Source organism: Garra rufa, chromosome 6 (genome assembly GCF_049309525.1).
Source record: "Garra rufa chromosome 6, GarRuf1.0, whole genome shotgun sequence".
Classification (NCBI taxonomy): Eukaryota; Metazoa; Chordata; class Actinopteri; order Cypriniformes; family Cyprinidae; genus Garra; species Garra rufa.
This window is the reverse complement of record NC_133366.1, coordinates 25,709,116-25,726,405: the sequence shown is the minus strand read 5'-3', so window position 1 is coordinate 25,726,405 and position 17,290 is coordinate 25,709,116. Positions and strand designations below refer to the sequence as shown.

Below are 17,290 nucleotides of genomic sequence, written 5' to 3'. Positions count from 1 at the left end.
GCGGAGCAAATTAGATGAACGCTTCCTGCGGTCTCGGACGCCACCTTCACGCAGGAGTCTTCCGTTTTTCCCGGACCTTCACACCGAGGTGTCGAGGTCTTGGGGGAATCCTTTTTCATCGCGGCTCTACAGCTCCTCCGCTGCACATTATGCCAATGTGGTGGGGCTGTCAGAGCACGCTTACACGGCGATGCCCCGGGTCAAGCAGACACATGCGAGCTATCTGTCCCCCGAAGCGGCATCGTCGTTGAAGGCTCCAGCGTTGCCCTCCAGAGCTCTTAAAACCACCTCAGCTCTGGTGGGCAAGGGTTATGTGGCGGCAGGTCAGGCTGGTGTGTGTCTGCACACCATGGCGTACCAAGCCGACCTGCTTAAAGAGTTGGATGAGGGTGAAGGGGCTCGGCCTGACGACATCGCCGAGCTCCGGAGGACCGCTGATCTGTCTCTCCGCACCACCAAAGAGACCGCCCGCGCTATCGGCAGGTCCATGGCAGCAATGGTGACTGCAGAGAGGCACCTATGGTTGACCTTGTCCAGCATTAAAGAGAAGGACAAGGTCTTCCTCCTGGACGCCCCGCTCGTGTCTTCGGGCCTGTTCGGCGACGCAGTCGATACTGTCGTCGGCAAGCACCAGGAGGCACGTCGCCAAGCGGCGGCATTCCAGCGGTTCCTCCCTCGCCGTACTCCAACTCAAGGGGCTGCTAGGTCTCAGCAACCCCAGCCGCATACCAGCTCCTCGTACCGGGAGGCTCAAAAGCAGAGCGTTCTTCAGGCTAAGAAGGGCTCGGCTAAACGGCCCTGACTCCTATGGAGGGCCGTTGGGGACAGTCCCCTCCGGGGAAGAGCGGTTAACACGTCATCATACGGTGCCCATCTCTCCTCGGTGTCCCCAGGGGTGTGTCTTGCCAACCCTGCCACCTACGGTGCTTCAGGGCGCAGCAGACCCCAGCGAGCGCAGTTCTCGGCCACCGCCCATTATCGTAGCGGTACCGGGAAGCTCGCGACCCCCAAGGGGGTCTCTTCCTCAGCTGGCTGGGTGTTTTCCTGCCGGTCCGCCGCTTCAGGACCCCAGGTCAGCTGTCTCTCCAACACCAGAGGTCAGCCTCGAGAGGCTGATTCCCTTAGTAGACTTTCTGGCAGCGTGGAAACTTCTGCCGAATGTCTCTCCATGGGTCCTGCATACTGTAGAAAGAGGTTACCGTATCCAGTTCGGTGCTCCTCCTCCCTGTTTCAGCAGAGTATTTCCCACTATCGTGGGTCCTCAGCAGGCTCTGGTTATGGAACAAGAAGTAAACACTCTTCTGGGGAAGGAGGCCATCGAGGTGGTCCCTCATCACGAGCAAGAGTCCGGGTTCTACAGCCGGTACTTCATAGTTCCAAAGAAGGATGGGGGCCTCAGGCCCATCTTAGACCTGCGAGTTCTAAACCAGTCAGTCATGCATCTCAAGTTCAGGATGCTGACTGTCAAGCAGGTTTTCTCACAGATTCAGTCCGAGGACTGGTTTGTGACGATAGACCTGAAAGATGCATACTTTCATGTCTCCATCCTTCCTCAACACAGGAAGTTCCTGAGGTTTGCTTTCAGGGGCGAAGCATACCAATATCGGGTTCTTCCTTTCGGCCTTGCACTCTCACCCCACACTTTCACGAAGTGCAGCTCTGGCTCTGTTGTGACTTCAGGGCATCCGCATACTCAACTACATCGACGGCTGGCTGATTTTGGCCCAGTCCGAGCGGGTGGCAGTTCATCATCGAGATGTTGTTCTGTCACACATGAAAGAGCTGGGGTTAAGACTAAATGCCAAGTAAAGTGTGCTGTCTCCATCTCAGAGAACCACTTATCTCGGTTTAATTTGGGATTCCTCCACGATGCGGGCACGACTGTCTCCCGCTCGTGTAGAGTCGATTCTCAAAGAAGTCGCGAGAGTGAAGGAAGGCCGGTCACTCACTGTCAAGCAGTTTCAGAAACTGCTGGGTCTGATGGCAGCTGCGTCCAACGTGATTCCTTTTGGCCTACTGTACATGAGACCCCTATATTGGTGGCTCAAAACCAAGGGGTTCTCCCCGAGGGAAACCCATTTCGCATGATCAAGGTCACACGGCGATGCTTTCGTGCCTTGGACATGTGGAGGAATCCTTGGTTTTTGAATCTGGGCCCGGTGTTGGGAGTTCCTTGTCGCCGCGTCACGCTTGCGACGGACGCATCCCTCACTGGTTGGGGAGTGGTCATGAGTGGCCGCTCCGCCCACGGTCTGTGGAGGGGCCGTCATCTCATGTGGCACATCAATTGCCTGGAGATGTTGGCCGTGTTTCAGGCTCTGAGACACTTCCTCCTGGACCTAAGAGGCCACCATGTGTTGGTGTGCACTGACAACACAGCGGTGGTCTCTTATATCAACCACCAAGGAGGTCTGCGTTCGCGCCCCTTGTACAAGCTGGCACACCAGATACTTGTGTGGTCCCAGGGGAAACTCCTGGGGTCATATTCTCCACCCCCGCCCGGAGCTGTGGAAGTTGTGGGTGTGGCCCCTAAGGTTGTTGAGACCATCCTCCAGTCCAGAGCTCCCTCCACGAGGAAACTGTACACCTTGAAGTGGAGACTCTTCACTTCTTGTTGCGGAGACCGCCAGTTTGACCCAGTTAACTGCCCAGTTGGTACAGTGCTGGAGTTCTTACAGACCCGTCTCTCCGCCGGGTTAACCCACTCCACCTTGAAGGTCTACGTGGTGGCCATAGCTGCTTACCACGCCCCTCTTGGTGGCCTGTCAGTGGGAAGGCACCCTCTAGTTACACGTTTCTTCCACGGTGCGCTGAGGTTGAGGCCTCCAGTACGCTCTCGTGTCCCCACGTGGGACTTGGCTGTGGTGCTTGAGGCTCTTTCCAAGCCTCCCTTTGAACCTCTGGAAGAAATTTCAGATCGTCTTCTTACACTTAAGACTTCCCTGTTGCTAGCCATCACATCTCTTAAGAGCGTTGGGGACCTTCAAGCCCTCTCCGTGGCTCCCTCGTTTCTCGAGTTTGCGCCTGGCATGGCCAAAGCTTTTCTGTATCCCAGAGTGGGATACCTTCCCAAGGTCCCTACCGTTGCACCACGGCCTGTTGTACTGCAGGCGTTTCATCCTCCTCCTTTTCGGGAACCCGGCCAGCAGAAGCTTAACTGTGTGTGTCCAGTGCGAGCACTGGACACATACATCCACAGAACTGCCCTGTGGAGGAAGGCTGACCAACTTCTGGTCTGCTACGGCCCTCTGAGGAGAGGCCGTCCTGCGGCCAAGCCTTCCATAAGCCGGTGGATCGTGGATGCCATTTCCCTTTCGTATTCCCATTTCCTCTGGTCTCCCCTCACCATTGGGAGTCAAGGCTCACTCGACCCGAGGTATGTCTGCCTCTAAAGCCCTTCTTTCGGGCTTGTCTATTCAAGATATCTGCAACGCTGCGGGTTGGTCCACGCCCCGTACGTTCACTAGATTCTATGGTTTAGATCTTCCTGCCGCTCCTGGCTCTTTCGTCCTCTCGCCCTAACTATGGCAGGGATATCCTCAGTATGGCGGCGTGGGCATACTCGTTCCCAAATTGTTTTGACGCAGCGTAAGTTACCTGGAAGGGAACATCTCAGGTTACGTATGTAACCCTAGTTCCCTGAAGGGAACGAGACACTGCGTCTCGAGGCCATACTTCCGGTATCCCTGCGGCGCTTGCTGCTTCCAGAAAGCTACCGCTGCTCTCTCCGTACGTGCTTTTAAGCTTCCTGGTCGGTGACGTCATCTCGTACGTGACGTCTCGCGATTCCATTGGACTGATTACACACGTGATTCAGAGCGTGGTCACGCTGGAGGCGTTCCCAAAGCGTTTCGACACAGCGTCTTGTTCCCTTCAGGGAACTAGGGTTACATACGTAACCTGAGATGTTTATTACCATGAGAGGATCATCCAATCATCCAGGCCTTTTTATGTTGCTGAGCTCACCAGTGTGTTCTTTTTCTTCTCAGAATTCACCAAACTGTTGATTTTGTCCCCTCTCCTAATGTTCCTGCTATCTCTCTGATACATTTCTTTTGTTTTTGAAGCCTAACAATTGTCTCCTTTGACCGCATGATGGGTTCAGAGCAACAGCTTCCAAATACAAATGGCACACTTAGAATCAACTCCAAACCTTTTACCTGCTTAATTGATGTAGAAAAAATGAAAGAATTGCCCACAACTGTCCATGAAACAGCTTTTGAGTCAACTGTCCAATTACTTATGGTCCCTTGAAAAAGGGGGGAGGTACATATTAAAGAGCTGTAATTCCTTAATCTTTCTACCAGTTTGATGAGACTGCCCTAAAAATTAAAGCTCAGAGTGTGCACTTTAAGCCCATATTCATTGTATAACTTAAAACTTAAAGGAGAACTCCGGTGTGATATTGACCTAAAGTGTATTGAATCATGATACCGAGTGTGAACGTACCTTGCATATTTCATCTCGGTTTGTGTCCAGCTGTCCGAAATCTGGGGTCAGTTAGCCGATGCTCACAACAGGTTGTCAATGAAAGTCAATCGGGCATCGAAGGAGCCATGTAAATAAATCACTGTTTTACGCCATTTACGAGGCACAAAGTAGCTCCACATTTCATCGGTAGACTTCCTAGGGCCCTGACATTTAAAACGAGACATTGAGAACTCAGAAAAAGCACCGGTAGTTTATTTACAAGAAGATTTATACAGACATCTTCCACCAGGAACAGAGCAGTCGCCGCCATCTCAAATGTAGTCACGATAAATCGAGTGTGGAGCACCAATGAATTTATCAGGTTATCAACGTATCAGGTTGTAGTTTCCTTCGTGCTCGACACTCGACTTATCGTGACTACATTTAAGATGGCGGCGACTGCTCTGTTCCTGGTGGAAGATGTCTGTATAAATCTTCTTGTAAATAAACTACCGGTGCTTTTTCTGAGTTCTCAATGTCTCGTTTTAAATGTCAGGGCCCTAGGAAGTCTACCGATGAAGTGTGGAGCTACTTTGTGCCTCGTAAATGGCGTAAAACAGTGATTTATTTACATGGCTCCTTCGATGCCCGATTGACTTTCATTGACAAGCTGTTGTGAGCATCGGCTAACTGACCCCAGATTTCGGACAGCTGGACACAAACCGAGATGAAATATGCAAGGTACGTTCACACTCGGTATCATGATTCAATACACTTTAGGTCAATATCACACCGGAGTTCTCCTTTAAATATGTAATATGTAACTTAAATATGTTTTGGTCAACAGCTAAAATAATAAAAATTGTGTCAGTGTCCAAGTATATATGGACCTGACTGTATAAGCTATACATTATGCTATGCTATATATGCAAGTTTACTACTGAATCGCTCTGCAGGAAATGATAGTGGAGTGGTTATGGGTGGTTTCACTTTTCTGTTCCTGCATTGTCTCTCCCATTCATTTGCTTTACACCATCAGTTTTTTTTTTTTGAGTATTCTTTTTCTGTGATGTAATATGTAGGCCTAACAGCAGGATTTCAAATAAAATTGGTAACAAAGTGTACTTTTTAGCATTCCCCCATGTTTTGAGGTGAGAAGCAAATCCGACTGTAAAACGCTGATTCACTCTCTTAATTAGAGGTGTTTGAGACAGTCGTCTCACCCTCTCATCCCCAGCTGTCTGCTCAAGTGACGTGTGAATCTTAAGCCTTCTCATACACTAGCTATGACTAATTACTGAATCTCTCTTGTGTTAGATGTCCTGGACCGTTTCTAATCCAACAAGATGCTTCACTTCAAATTGCTGACAGAGAAAAAGCCAGCATTTGTGCTACGCTTAGCTTTTGTCCTCAAGCTTTTTTATTTCCTTTATGTTCACAGAAATGCGTGCCTTAGTAATTATGGGTCATTTGCTGGGCTCTGTGCGTAATTAGAAGTTTTAATTGTGCCCCCGGTACAAGGGAATTAGCTAAGCTTTACTCTCCAAAGTGAGCTCCGTGCTTCCGCTGGTCTTTGTGAGGCACTTCCACTCATTGTACAACTGGCTTAGTGACATCAGTCAATTACAGCCATTCATGGAAACTCAAGTGCCTTTTTTATTTGTTCCTGTGATGAGTGGAGGAACATGTGGAATCTCTGTTTCTGAGGGTCAGTTATATGTACTGGGTGGCTCCTGAGCCAGCCTTCTGACTCTGGTGGCTTTTATAGTTCTAGATAGACCAACATGTAAGATATTAAGCAGTTTTGCTTGGTTGATTGGAAGAAAACCACATGTATGTGTCGTGGGACAAAATTCTTGAATGCAGTATTTCAACAATGTCCTGACTACTTTTCTGGGCCTTGAACGTAGTAGTTGTGTTGCTGTCTATGCAGAATCAGAAAGCTCTCGGATTTCATCAAAATCTTAATTTGTGTTTTGAAGATGAACAAAGATTGTATGGTTTTTGAACGATACAAGGGTGAAAAAATGTACATCTATACCTTGTTTGCATTTTTTATTTTATTTTATTTAATAATTCCATGAAAATACATAGCAAGCCATGCAAAATTAACAGAGTATTGGAGTGCTCATCCCTGTGCGTGATCCACGACTGATAACAACCAACCACAGTGACTGTTCAGCAAAAGTGCAAAACAACTTCCAGCACCATTATAATATCCACTAACAAAATGAAATCTCCTGCTTGAGAATTGGAAAAGCTTTGTTGCATGTGAGACATTCCTGTCGCAAGCTGTGTCATTTGGTGATCACAAATTGTTCATGTCAAACAGTGGGAAATGGTGCCTATGACAGAGTGGAAAGATGACGGTTTGTGTGGTGCACAGTTTCGACATTGTGGGCCGATATTTAGAAACGTTCTGCCCACAGTGTGGTTCAATGAACTTAATTTTGATGTGGTTTTGTTGGACTTGGTTGCTCTGAATGAATGACTGAGAGGACTAAAGGGAGAGAGCTAGATCAAGAGACAGATTACTTGACATTTAAACTTCTAAAATGCATTTGACAGCAGCTGTCAAACTCCTAACAAATCACTGAAGTCATTTTATTCAAACCTTAACCCTGATACCTCCTTTCCCTGTATAAAATTGCCTGTAGAAGAACAAGAGAATCATTTTCAGTCAATTATGTGCACGTCAAAATATGGCTCTGTAATATCTTTATCTACTACCAAGTAGTATGCCTACTTTTTGTACTATTGCATTTTCCATCTCCTGCTTTTGGATCTACTCTGTACATTTAGTCAGTATTAGTGTTGACAAAAGTACCTGTGCTTCGGTACCAAGTCGATACTCCAGCCCTTCCGCAGTGCAGGTAATGTGAAGTACCGTTACCTGCTGAAAGGAGCGGCTGCTTTTAGATGTTCCTATATTTGTGTGAGAGCACTGTGAAGAGCATCAAAGCACTGTCAAAAAAGATGGACAATGTGTTTCCACTTCCTTCCACTGTAGAAAAGTGAAGCCAAGATGTCTCAAGTATAGGCACTGTCGTCTTGAGCCATCTTGGAACATGAATCTCTGCAGTAATGCTCATACAGTAAGCTTGAGCCATAAATTAAATTCCCAACCAAACTCCCGCAGACCCAATCACAAGTGAAGTGAAGTGAAGGGCACCAGCCCCCGTCATGTACACATTCTACCGAGGAACCATCGAGAGCATCCTGTCTAGCTGCATCACTGTGTGGTTTGGAGCCTGCAATGCATCCTGCCAAAAAACTCTCCAACGCATAGTCAGAGCAGCTGAGAGGATCATTGGTGTCCCTCTCCCCTCCCTCCAAGACATCTACAGCACACGTCTCACCAAAAAAGCCCTCTGCATAGCAGACGATCCCACCCACCCAATGCAAAGCTTCTTCAGCCTGCTGCCATCAGGGAGGAGACTGTGGAGTCTCCAGGCCAGGACCAGCAGACTGAAGGACAGCTTCACCCATCAGGCTGTCAGGAAGCTCAACTCTCTCCATACTCTGTCCCCACTCCCCTCACTCCCCTCTTCGGCCCCACAAACTTTCTGAACTCTGACACACACACACACACACACACACACACACACACACACACACACACACACACACACACACACACACACACACACTGACCTGCACCAGTCACTTTGTGCAGCATTGGTCTGCCAACTACCTCACACTACTCATAAGACAGTTACAAGACTGCTATGACACTTCTACATATTTACAAGCTCTGTTGCACTATATTGTTTACATGGTTTGCACTCTCTACCATGTGCCCTTACTTGTATATTGTGTTTTTCATTTTATATACTATATGTTTATTTATATTTATTCATATTTTTTAAATTCTACATTTGTATTTAATGTTACTGTTTGTATTTAATGTTACTTGTATGCACCATGGGTCTGAGAGTAACGCAATTTCAATTCTCTGTATGTCCTGTACATGTGGCAGAATTGACAATAAAGTTGACTTTGACTTTGACTTTGACTTGAAGAGACGTGACAGGGTGTGTGGTGTCCCATACTCAGAATGTTCTGCATTTAACCCATCCAAGTGCACACATGCAGTAGTGAACACAGTTCTGCGGCACCCAGGGATCAATTGGGGGTTGAGTTTGCTCAAGGGTGAAGGTTGCTGAAGGTTGAAGAAATCGCTGGTCATTCACTGCCAGTACTGAGACTCAAAACCATGACATTCAGGTTACAACTCTAACCATTAGGCCATAACTGCCCCGAAAGCAGACCCTTTTGATAGCAATACAATACAAACTAAAAACAAACTTATTAGAAAAATGAACACTTGAACATACTTCAGCGTGATAAGAACTACCTAAAATGATGAAAACCATTATTGGAGAAAAAAATTAAAGTAATTGTGAACGTCCAGCTTTATAAATATGTACACCTGTTTCACTGCACCTGGCTTAGACAATGCACAGCCACATGCGACACATTATCCCGCAGTGACAGTTGAGATGCAGTGACATTCACTCTGCAATGGCTACAACTTCTAATAATAAAGAACTGCATTGCTGAATAACAAGTGAAGCCACCGCACCATGATTTAAATGAATAAACATTTCCTAACAAGTCCACATATTTATATCTGAAATCTCCCTGCACATTCTCATGACAGATTATAAACAATAAACAATAGCTGACTGTACTTTATGTACAATTAATGTCTTTCCTCTAAATGTGGTTTAACACGACATTGTTCATAAGTTTTATTGATCTTTTTCTGTGGCTGAAAAACACATTTTAATAAGTTGTTCTGGTTCTTTCAACACCTTTCTGATGTTCATTGATGTTTATTTTCGCTATAACTAGTAGCAAAGAGGAACAGATGATCGGTTCATGTGTCACTTAAACTGAGGTGCAACAGCGAATGCCACATTAAAGAGTGTAAAACCACATTTATAGTTTGTATTTTGTGATAAAATTAGCATTGACATTATTGCTGATTAAAAGTAAATTAGCACAAATCTTACTGCGATTATCAGATGGCAGGTTCGCTTCAAATAAGTAGGGTTGTCGGAATCGGCAAGTACTTGAACTCACGTACTGATCTGATACCATTTCCTTAAACAAGACCACTAGCAATTGGAAGCCAATTCTTCGCTGTTCAGAATGCAAACACAGGAAGGTGTGCTGTGTTGCCACAAGCAACCGCTGTTTAGAGCAGCGAAGAAGAAATACAAACATGCTAGCAGCATGTCCGCTGTTTGGCAGTATTTCAGACTGGACCAATCAGCCAGTAAAACAGCGACATGTCTCATAGGGCCTTACGATTTCCACAATGCAGAAAACACGGACAGAATCCAGTCATAAAACAGAATTAACAGTTTAACACGGAATGTAACAGAATTTGTCAAAGTTTGGATGCATTAATCAAAAGTAGGTCATTACACTTAAATCAAATCGCGATATGGACTAATATTAAGCTGCAAAACTACTGTTTAAATATGAATTCTGTGTGCCTCTGTGTTACTGAATGGTGCAGATGCATGGTTTTGTTTACTACTCGTAATGAAGCATGTATGACAATTGTGGTAATATTATAGGGCTCCAGACTGCGACCATTTTTTCTGCCGGTGCGACTAATTTTCGTGAGCAGTCGCACTGGCGTGACCACTGCATTGTTCAACTCACAAGCGCTGTCATTTCTGTTTCATTTGAGAAACATCAAACAGCAAGCTAAACAAAAGCGAAACTAATGGCTTGCTTAGTACTGACCGTTTATCAGCTTGGACCACAACGCAAACAAACTTGCACAAACCCAAAACAGCTTTATTCAGGAGCCAATGTTGATTTCGCTGTTACTGCTGCGATCTATTGAGAAGTGTTTGAATTCACCACACAATGAATAAGGTTGCTGCGAGATCTATTGAGAATCTTTCAATTTCTGCCTAGAATTCTAAAGTCTCAAATGTAATATTTTACTGCATGATTATGAACAGAAAATATGTTTTGTATTAGATCAATTCTTGTCGGCAGTGTCGTGTATCCAACACCGAGCTTCATGATTGATATTGCTTATCCTGCCCGAAAAGACCATAAACATTGCAGTTTACATCTGCAGTAATAATTAATTATCAGACATGAATCCTAAAAATGAATAATGTCTAAAAGAATCGTGACTTTTCACTTTACACCTGGGTTTCTCAACTCTGGCCCTCAAGGTCCGCTTTCCTGCAGAGTTTAGCTTCAACCTAATCAAGCACAGCTGAACAAGCTAATCAAGGTCTTCAGGATCACTAGAAAGTAACAGGCAGGTGAGTTTGATTAAGGTTGGAGCTAAACTCTGCAGGAAAGTGGACCTCGAGGGCCAGAGTTAAAAAACCCCTAAAGGGCCGCAGCCCTGCAGAGTTTAGATGCAACTCTAATTTAACACACCTGATCCAACTAATCAAGTCCTTCAGGCTTGTGTGTTGGAGCAGGGTTTGAACAAAATTCAGCCTTCAAGAACCTGAGTTTGACACCCTTGAACTAGGTGTAAGATGTAATCTCAGACTTAGCACTACGCATAGATGGTGCAACAGGTATTAATTCTATGCACGACTTAAAGGGCATTTTACGTCCAGCCTAGTCTTACAACCAGGTGTATGTCTAGCCGGTGGAACTGGCCACAGATGGCAACCTATATGTTTTGGCTTCACTTTTCAGGAAGCGAAAGGCACACTTCATTTCTATTAACAATGTGTTTTTGCAGCATCTAGCAACATAGCCAATCACAGACATGTTTGGTGAGCATGTGAGCAGGTATGACATCAGAACCTGGACAACAAATTTACCATTAGTTCCTTCAAATTAGTCAAAACAGTTTTTTCAATTTATCACTGAAATAAAGCCTGACTTGACGTTTTGCTCTACTGCGTAAACTGGACATACTGTCTTGTATAGTTGCTTATTAGAAACATACATTTTCAAAAATAAACAAAACTGCTTCAAAATACATTCACTATTTTGTTCCGTATTATATTTAATAATTATTAGCAGCATTTATAATTAACAAATTGTATTTATTATATATTTTTATATAGTAAAATGAAATAGTTTTGCTATAGTACCAAAACTGGTAAAAAAGAAACATGAAATATTACCAGTATTGGTACCAACTACTAAAAACGTAGACATTACTAGCTCTATGATCATTTATGTTTTAATTGATTAGCCTGTTCTAATTCTGTCTTCACAGTGCCTGGTTTTTGAAGACGCTCCAAATGGGGTAAAGGCGGGTCTGGCAGCTGGAATGCAGGTGGTGATGATCCCAGATGATAACCTGGACCGCAGCCTCACCCAGGAGGCCACCTTGCTGCTTAGAAGCATGGAAGAGTTCAGACCAGAACTTTTCAGTCTCCCAGCCTACCCGTAAGGACAGCAATCACCACAGTGATTTAAATTCCACTACGCTATATCTTGTCAATTTTTGAAAAATGGAATCAGCCTGCAGTGTAGCTCCTGCAATCAAAAACAGGAGAAACTAATATCAACCATTATTTCTGTCAGCCATGGATTTGCTGTTCAGGAACACAACAGAATGCTGATTGTTTCGATTTTTTTTTTAAGCCAATCACAACTCTGAATCTCTTTTTTTTTTTTTGACCACCCGAATAACACCCGAGACAAATTTTGATTATGCTGCTCAATTAGCCTCAGCTGAACCATTAGGCCATATTGACATTTTGCATTTCAACCAATTACAGGGTGTCATTTTCTTTCTTTCATTTTTTTTTTTCTTTCATCCAAATGCAGATGTCTCGAGTGTTTGTGTTTAAATCTCTAATTCGGTGCCGCTTTCAAGCTCACAACTTGCCGGTCATGGTTTAAATTTACAGTAAGTGGTGATTTAACGATCCCGCTCGACCAGCCGTGTTTTCTATTAGCGTTACCTTTCCTCTTTGCAGAGGTCTATTAAAATACCAAAGAGATTTTCGAGTTTGAACCATGTGGCGTAATCCAATAAAGGGGATCCGAGAGCACAGTCGTCTTTCATCTTCTTCCAATGACCGCCCTCACAGAGCTGGAGTTAGCATGTTCGCTCACTTCAGTGCTGTCCAACATCTCAGAGAGTTCAAGCCTGTTCTTTGAGCCTTCCCCTCAGGTAGGAAGAAAAGGGTTTTTGCCAGCATCCACTTCCTCCTCCGCAGATGCCATGTCCTTTCATCCTTAAAGATGGGGTAATCTGAAAAGCTTTTCCTTCTTTAGGACTTTCCACTCCAAGAAGGCCTTTTACATGTCATTTCACACCTGAAGGATCTAAGGCTTAGGGTGTGAGTGTCTGGGGCATGTGTGCACACACTAGTGTTAGAAATTAACTTTTTTATTAAGGAGCAATATTTCCCCTGGTGGAATTGATTTTCAGGGGCATTTTTACTTCTACAAAAGGACATTCTTTCATATAAACCACAAAGTGTCACTCATTTGACAAATACTTCAGTTGACTTAGTTAATTGACGACAACAATTAGTCTTGCTAAAACTGATTTTCAGGGTCATTTTTTTTATCTTATGATTAAATACATTGGTTATATGTGTAAAAACACAACCTGTCATCAGTTTATGTCAAATACGTCTGTTGAATTATTTAATTGAAATAAAGTTTGAACATTAAATACTAGTATGCATTTAAACTATTTGTCAGTCCCTAGATTACACAGTTCTCTACTGTATAGTATAACATGCCAAAACCTTTTATAGGTAGACCTAGAACAGCATATCACAAAATGTATGTTTTTGTCACAGGCATTTTTGTCACTATTGGTGATATTTTGGCCTCAGTCCCCAGGTAAATTTCAGATTTTGTTGCACACACACTCATGTTTGTATGTATTGGTAGCACTTTTGCATATCGTGCATTCACTGTAATGCATTGTCAGAGAGAATATTTGTACTGTGCATCAATAATAATTGGATGAGGCCTATGAAAAAACATGAATTTGAAGCAGGACTTGTAGTGCCAATTGTGAGCTTACTGTGTAGTACACTCTCCTGTTTAATGAAGCATACTTGAATGAAGCACACTTTGCATGCTCATTTATCTTGATTTTTCTCTTTTGTAAAAGTATGGCTCAACAAATTAAATAACTTGTTTATCTTATTGACCTCTTTCATGTGATTTTAATAGCATATGACACGTTGGAGTATGACATTCAAGTAATACTCATGAGCCAAAATGTGAACTATATAAGCAGCACTTTCTTTAGTTATTGTAAGAATTACTTTTATGAGAGACTTACTTTTTTATGAGAGAAAATTAATTAAATAAACGTAATACAATTTACTTTATTACTCTGTAAATTATTCGTCCATAAATAATTTAGTGACATCTCTGAAACATTGATTATTGAGTTATTGAGTGTTATGTCAACAAGATTTTTAATGCATTTGTGCGTTTGTTCTTCTGGGCCAAAATAATAATAATAATAATTTCCATTTTAGAGTATCATCATAAGGCTCACCGTTTTCTCTTTTCCCTCTTTATGTTTCAGCCATTTACTAATAATACAATTCAGTTGATTACAGTGTTTAAAGCCACATTTCCCTCATTATTTAACTTTGTCTTAAATTCTCATTTGATTTGCATTAAAATGTCCTAAAAAGTCTTCCATTAGTTAAATTTCCATTAAAATGTCCTAAAAAGTCTTCCATTAAACATGCATAAAATACTCTGCATTCATCTGTGATTAATAAGAAGCACTGCCCATGCATAAACAATGCAGATTGTGAAAAACAACAACAAAAAACACCCTTTTGAGCAGGGTCCGGTTTTTCATAATCTCCATGTGTGTGTGTTTGTGTGTGCAGATTTGACCTTGCAGGGTTTATTCACATTTGTATTATTTAGCAGGTGCTTTTATCTAAAGCGACTTAATGAGGAAGAGCATGACAGAATGTCACAAGCATGACACATATCACAATTTAATTGCACTTTTTTCTTTTGGATTTACCTCCAAATAAATTGTTTATATGAATACGACCTGATGGCAGCGCTGAGCCAATACAAACCAGGAATGAAAACACAGCTGGGACTGAAAGAGCACTCATGAGTTAAATCCCCAACTGACACATACGTGCAAATGCATATCCCTTGTTAGGACTGATTCCAATGTCTTTTTTGCATAATGTAAGAACACATTTTTATTTTCGTTTTTTTTACATGAATAAACTGTATTTTATTCTTTAGGCCATCACACAGTAACACTACAAAATATAAAGGAATAGTTCAACCCACTGTCAGGCCAACCGAGATGTAGATTTGGATAATTTTAGCATGGCATCACTTGCTTACCAATGGAGTCTCTGCATTGAATGGGTGCTGTCAGAATGAGAGTCCAAACAGCAGAGAACAACATTACAATAATCCACAAGTAATCCACATGACTTCAGTCCATCAATTAAAGTCTTGTGAAGCAAATCTGTGTAAAACAATTGTGTTTGTAAGAAAATTTGATGTTTATCTGCTTACCCCCAGTGCATCCAAGATGTAGGTGAGTTTGTTTCTTCAGTAGAACACAAATGGAATTTTTTTAACTCAAACCATTGCAAGTCTGTCAGTCATATAATGGCAGACAATGGGCTCCATGTCAAAAAACAAACACAAATTAAAACCAAATTAAACTCGTGACAATACATTGAGGTCCTAAGACACAAAACAACCAGTCTGTGCAAGAAACTGAACAGTATTTATATACTTTTTATATACTTTTTTTTTTTTTTTTACCTCGGATCCACTATCCCTTTAAGATGTTTCAAAGGATTAGTTCACTTTAGAATTGAAATTTATCCTATGTCTTAATTTCTTCAGTCGAAAATAAATCAATGTTTTTGAGGAAAACATTCCAGGATGTATCTTCATATAGTGGACTTCAATGGTGGCCAGTGGGTTGAAGGTCCAAATTGCAGTTTCAATGTAGCTTCAAAGGGCTCTACACGATCTCAGCCGGGGATAAGGGTCTTATCTAAAGAAACGTTCAGTCATTTTCTAAATAAAAGGTAAATTATTATACTTTTTAACCACAAATGTTCATCTTGCACTAGCTCTGCGCCCATGACCTTATGCATTACGTAGTCACATTTTTACACTCTTAAAAATAAAGGTGCTTCACGGTGCCATAGAAGAACCTTTTTGTCTAAATGGTTTCATAAAAAACCTTTAACATCCAAAGAACCTTTCTGTTTCACAAAAGTTTTTTTTTTTGTGCCAAATAAGGTTCTTCAGATAATAAAAAGGTAAATGGGTCTTTAAAGAACCTTTGACTAAATGGTTCTTCTATGGCATCGCTTGAAGAACCTTTTGAAGCACCTTTATTTTTAAGAGTGAACCGTTTTTGAACTAAAATACATAGATGAAGAACCAACCACGTGTTATGTTCCCAACGTGATTATGTAATGTGTGAAATCATAGACACCGCATCCCAGAGCTAGTGAAAGATGAGCATTTGTGGTTATGTATAATAATAAGTGTATTATTTTTTCTTTATTGTTTTTAGAAAATGACTGATTGTTTTTGCTAGACAAGACCCTTATTCCTCAGCTAGGATCAAGTTTGAAGCTGCAATTTAGACCTTCAACCAGTTGATCCCCCTTAAAGTCCACTATATAGAGAAAAATCCTGGAATGTTTTCCTCAGAAACCTTAATTTATTTTCGACTGAAGAAAGAAAGACATAAACATTTTGAATGACATATTGGTGAGTAAATTATAAGCAAATTTAAATCCAGAAATTAACTTTAAATTGTAACTTCCAGCTATACAAATCTTCTAACCATAATATTGGTCTCCATTTTGGACTTTCATTCTGACGGCACCCATTTACTGCAGAGGATCCGCTGGTGAGCAAATTATGTCAAGCTAAATTTCTCTGCAAACTCATCTACATCTTGGATAGTTTAAGGCAGGGGTCCCCAAACTAAGGCTCGCGGGCCGAATGCGGCCCGCCCCCACATTTGGACTGGCCCTCTGCACAATGCCAGAGACATATTTTGAAAATAAAAAATGAAAAATTTTAAATATATGTTTCACTTATATCATATCGGTATTTGATAATAAAGGTTGGCTTTCAAACTAAAATGTCCCTTAATTAGTATCATGGTAGAATGGTACATTCAACATAATGTGTCATCGCAATCGAACAGGTGATGCGCGAGCCAGCTAGGAAATTCAGAACGATGACAAAATGACTCAATAGCATTTGAGGTGAAACTAGCACTGCTTGGGGGACAGGTGCAAAAGCAAAACTTCACTCATCTCCCAGTTACCCAAAGTTTTTCAGCTGAGAAACCAGTGGCCCCATTCCCAGTTGAAAAGTCTGTGGAAGCGCTGAAAATGATGAAGGCAGAGTTTGACGTGTGATTCAAAAAACAGTGGATTCTTGAATCGATTTTGCTTGACAAGCCTCTCAAGGCTGCGGTTCTCTCAGTTGGTTGTACATCTTTTTCTTCCACACTTTTCCCTTCAACTCAACTTTCTGTTATCATGCTTGGATACAGCACTCTGTGAACAGCCAGCTTCTTTGGCAATGGATGTTTGTGGCTTACCCTCCTTGTGAAGGGTGTTAATGATTGTCTTCTGTCAGATCAGCAGTCTTCCCCATGAATGTGTAGCCTATAGTGAACCAAACTGAGAGACCATTTTGACGACTCAGGAAAACTTTGCAGGTGTTTTGAGTTGATAATCTGATTAGCATGTCACCATATTCTAATTTGTTGAGAATTTGTTGTTTTTGTTAATTGTGAGCCAAATCATCACAATTAAAAGAACCAAAGACTTAAATTACTTTAGTCTGTGTGCACTGAATTTATTTAATACACACGTTTCACAATTTGAGTTGAATTACTGAAATAAATGAACTT

The 17,290-nt window shown here is 42.4% G+C and overlaps 1 protein-coding gene across 1 annotated transcript in view; it reads left to right on the top strand.

Annotated features, from left to right (window-relative positions):
* Window positions 1–17,213, top strand: part of pudp (pseudouridine 5'-phosphatase) — a 47,947-nt gene extending 30,734 nt beyond the window's left edge. Inside the window, exon 4 of the mRNA XM_073842186.1 lies at window positions 11,636–17,213. Coding sequence (XP_073698287.1) covers window positions 11,636–11,812 — 177 coding nt within the window. The 3' untranslated portion in view covers window positions 11,813–17,213. The remainder of the gene's footprint in view (window positions 1–11,635) is intronic.
* Window positions 17,214–17,290: the final 77 nt, after the last annotated feature.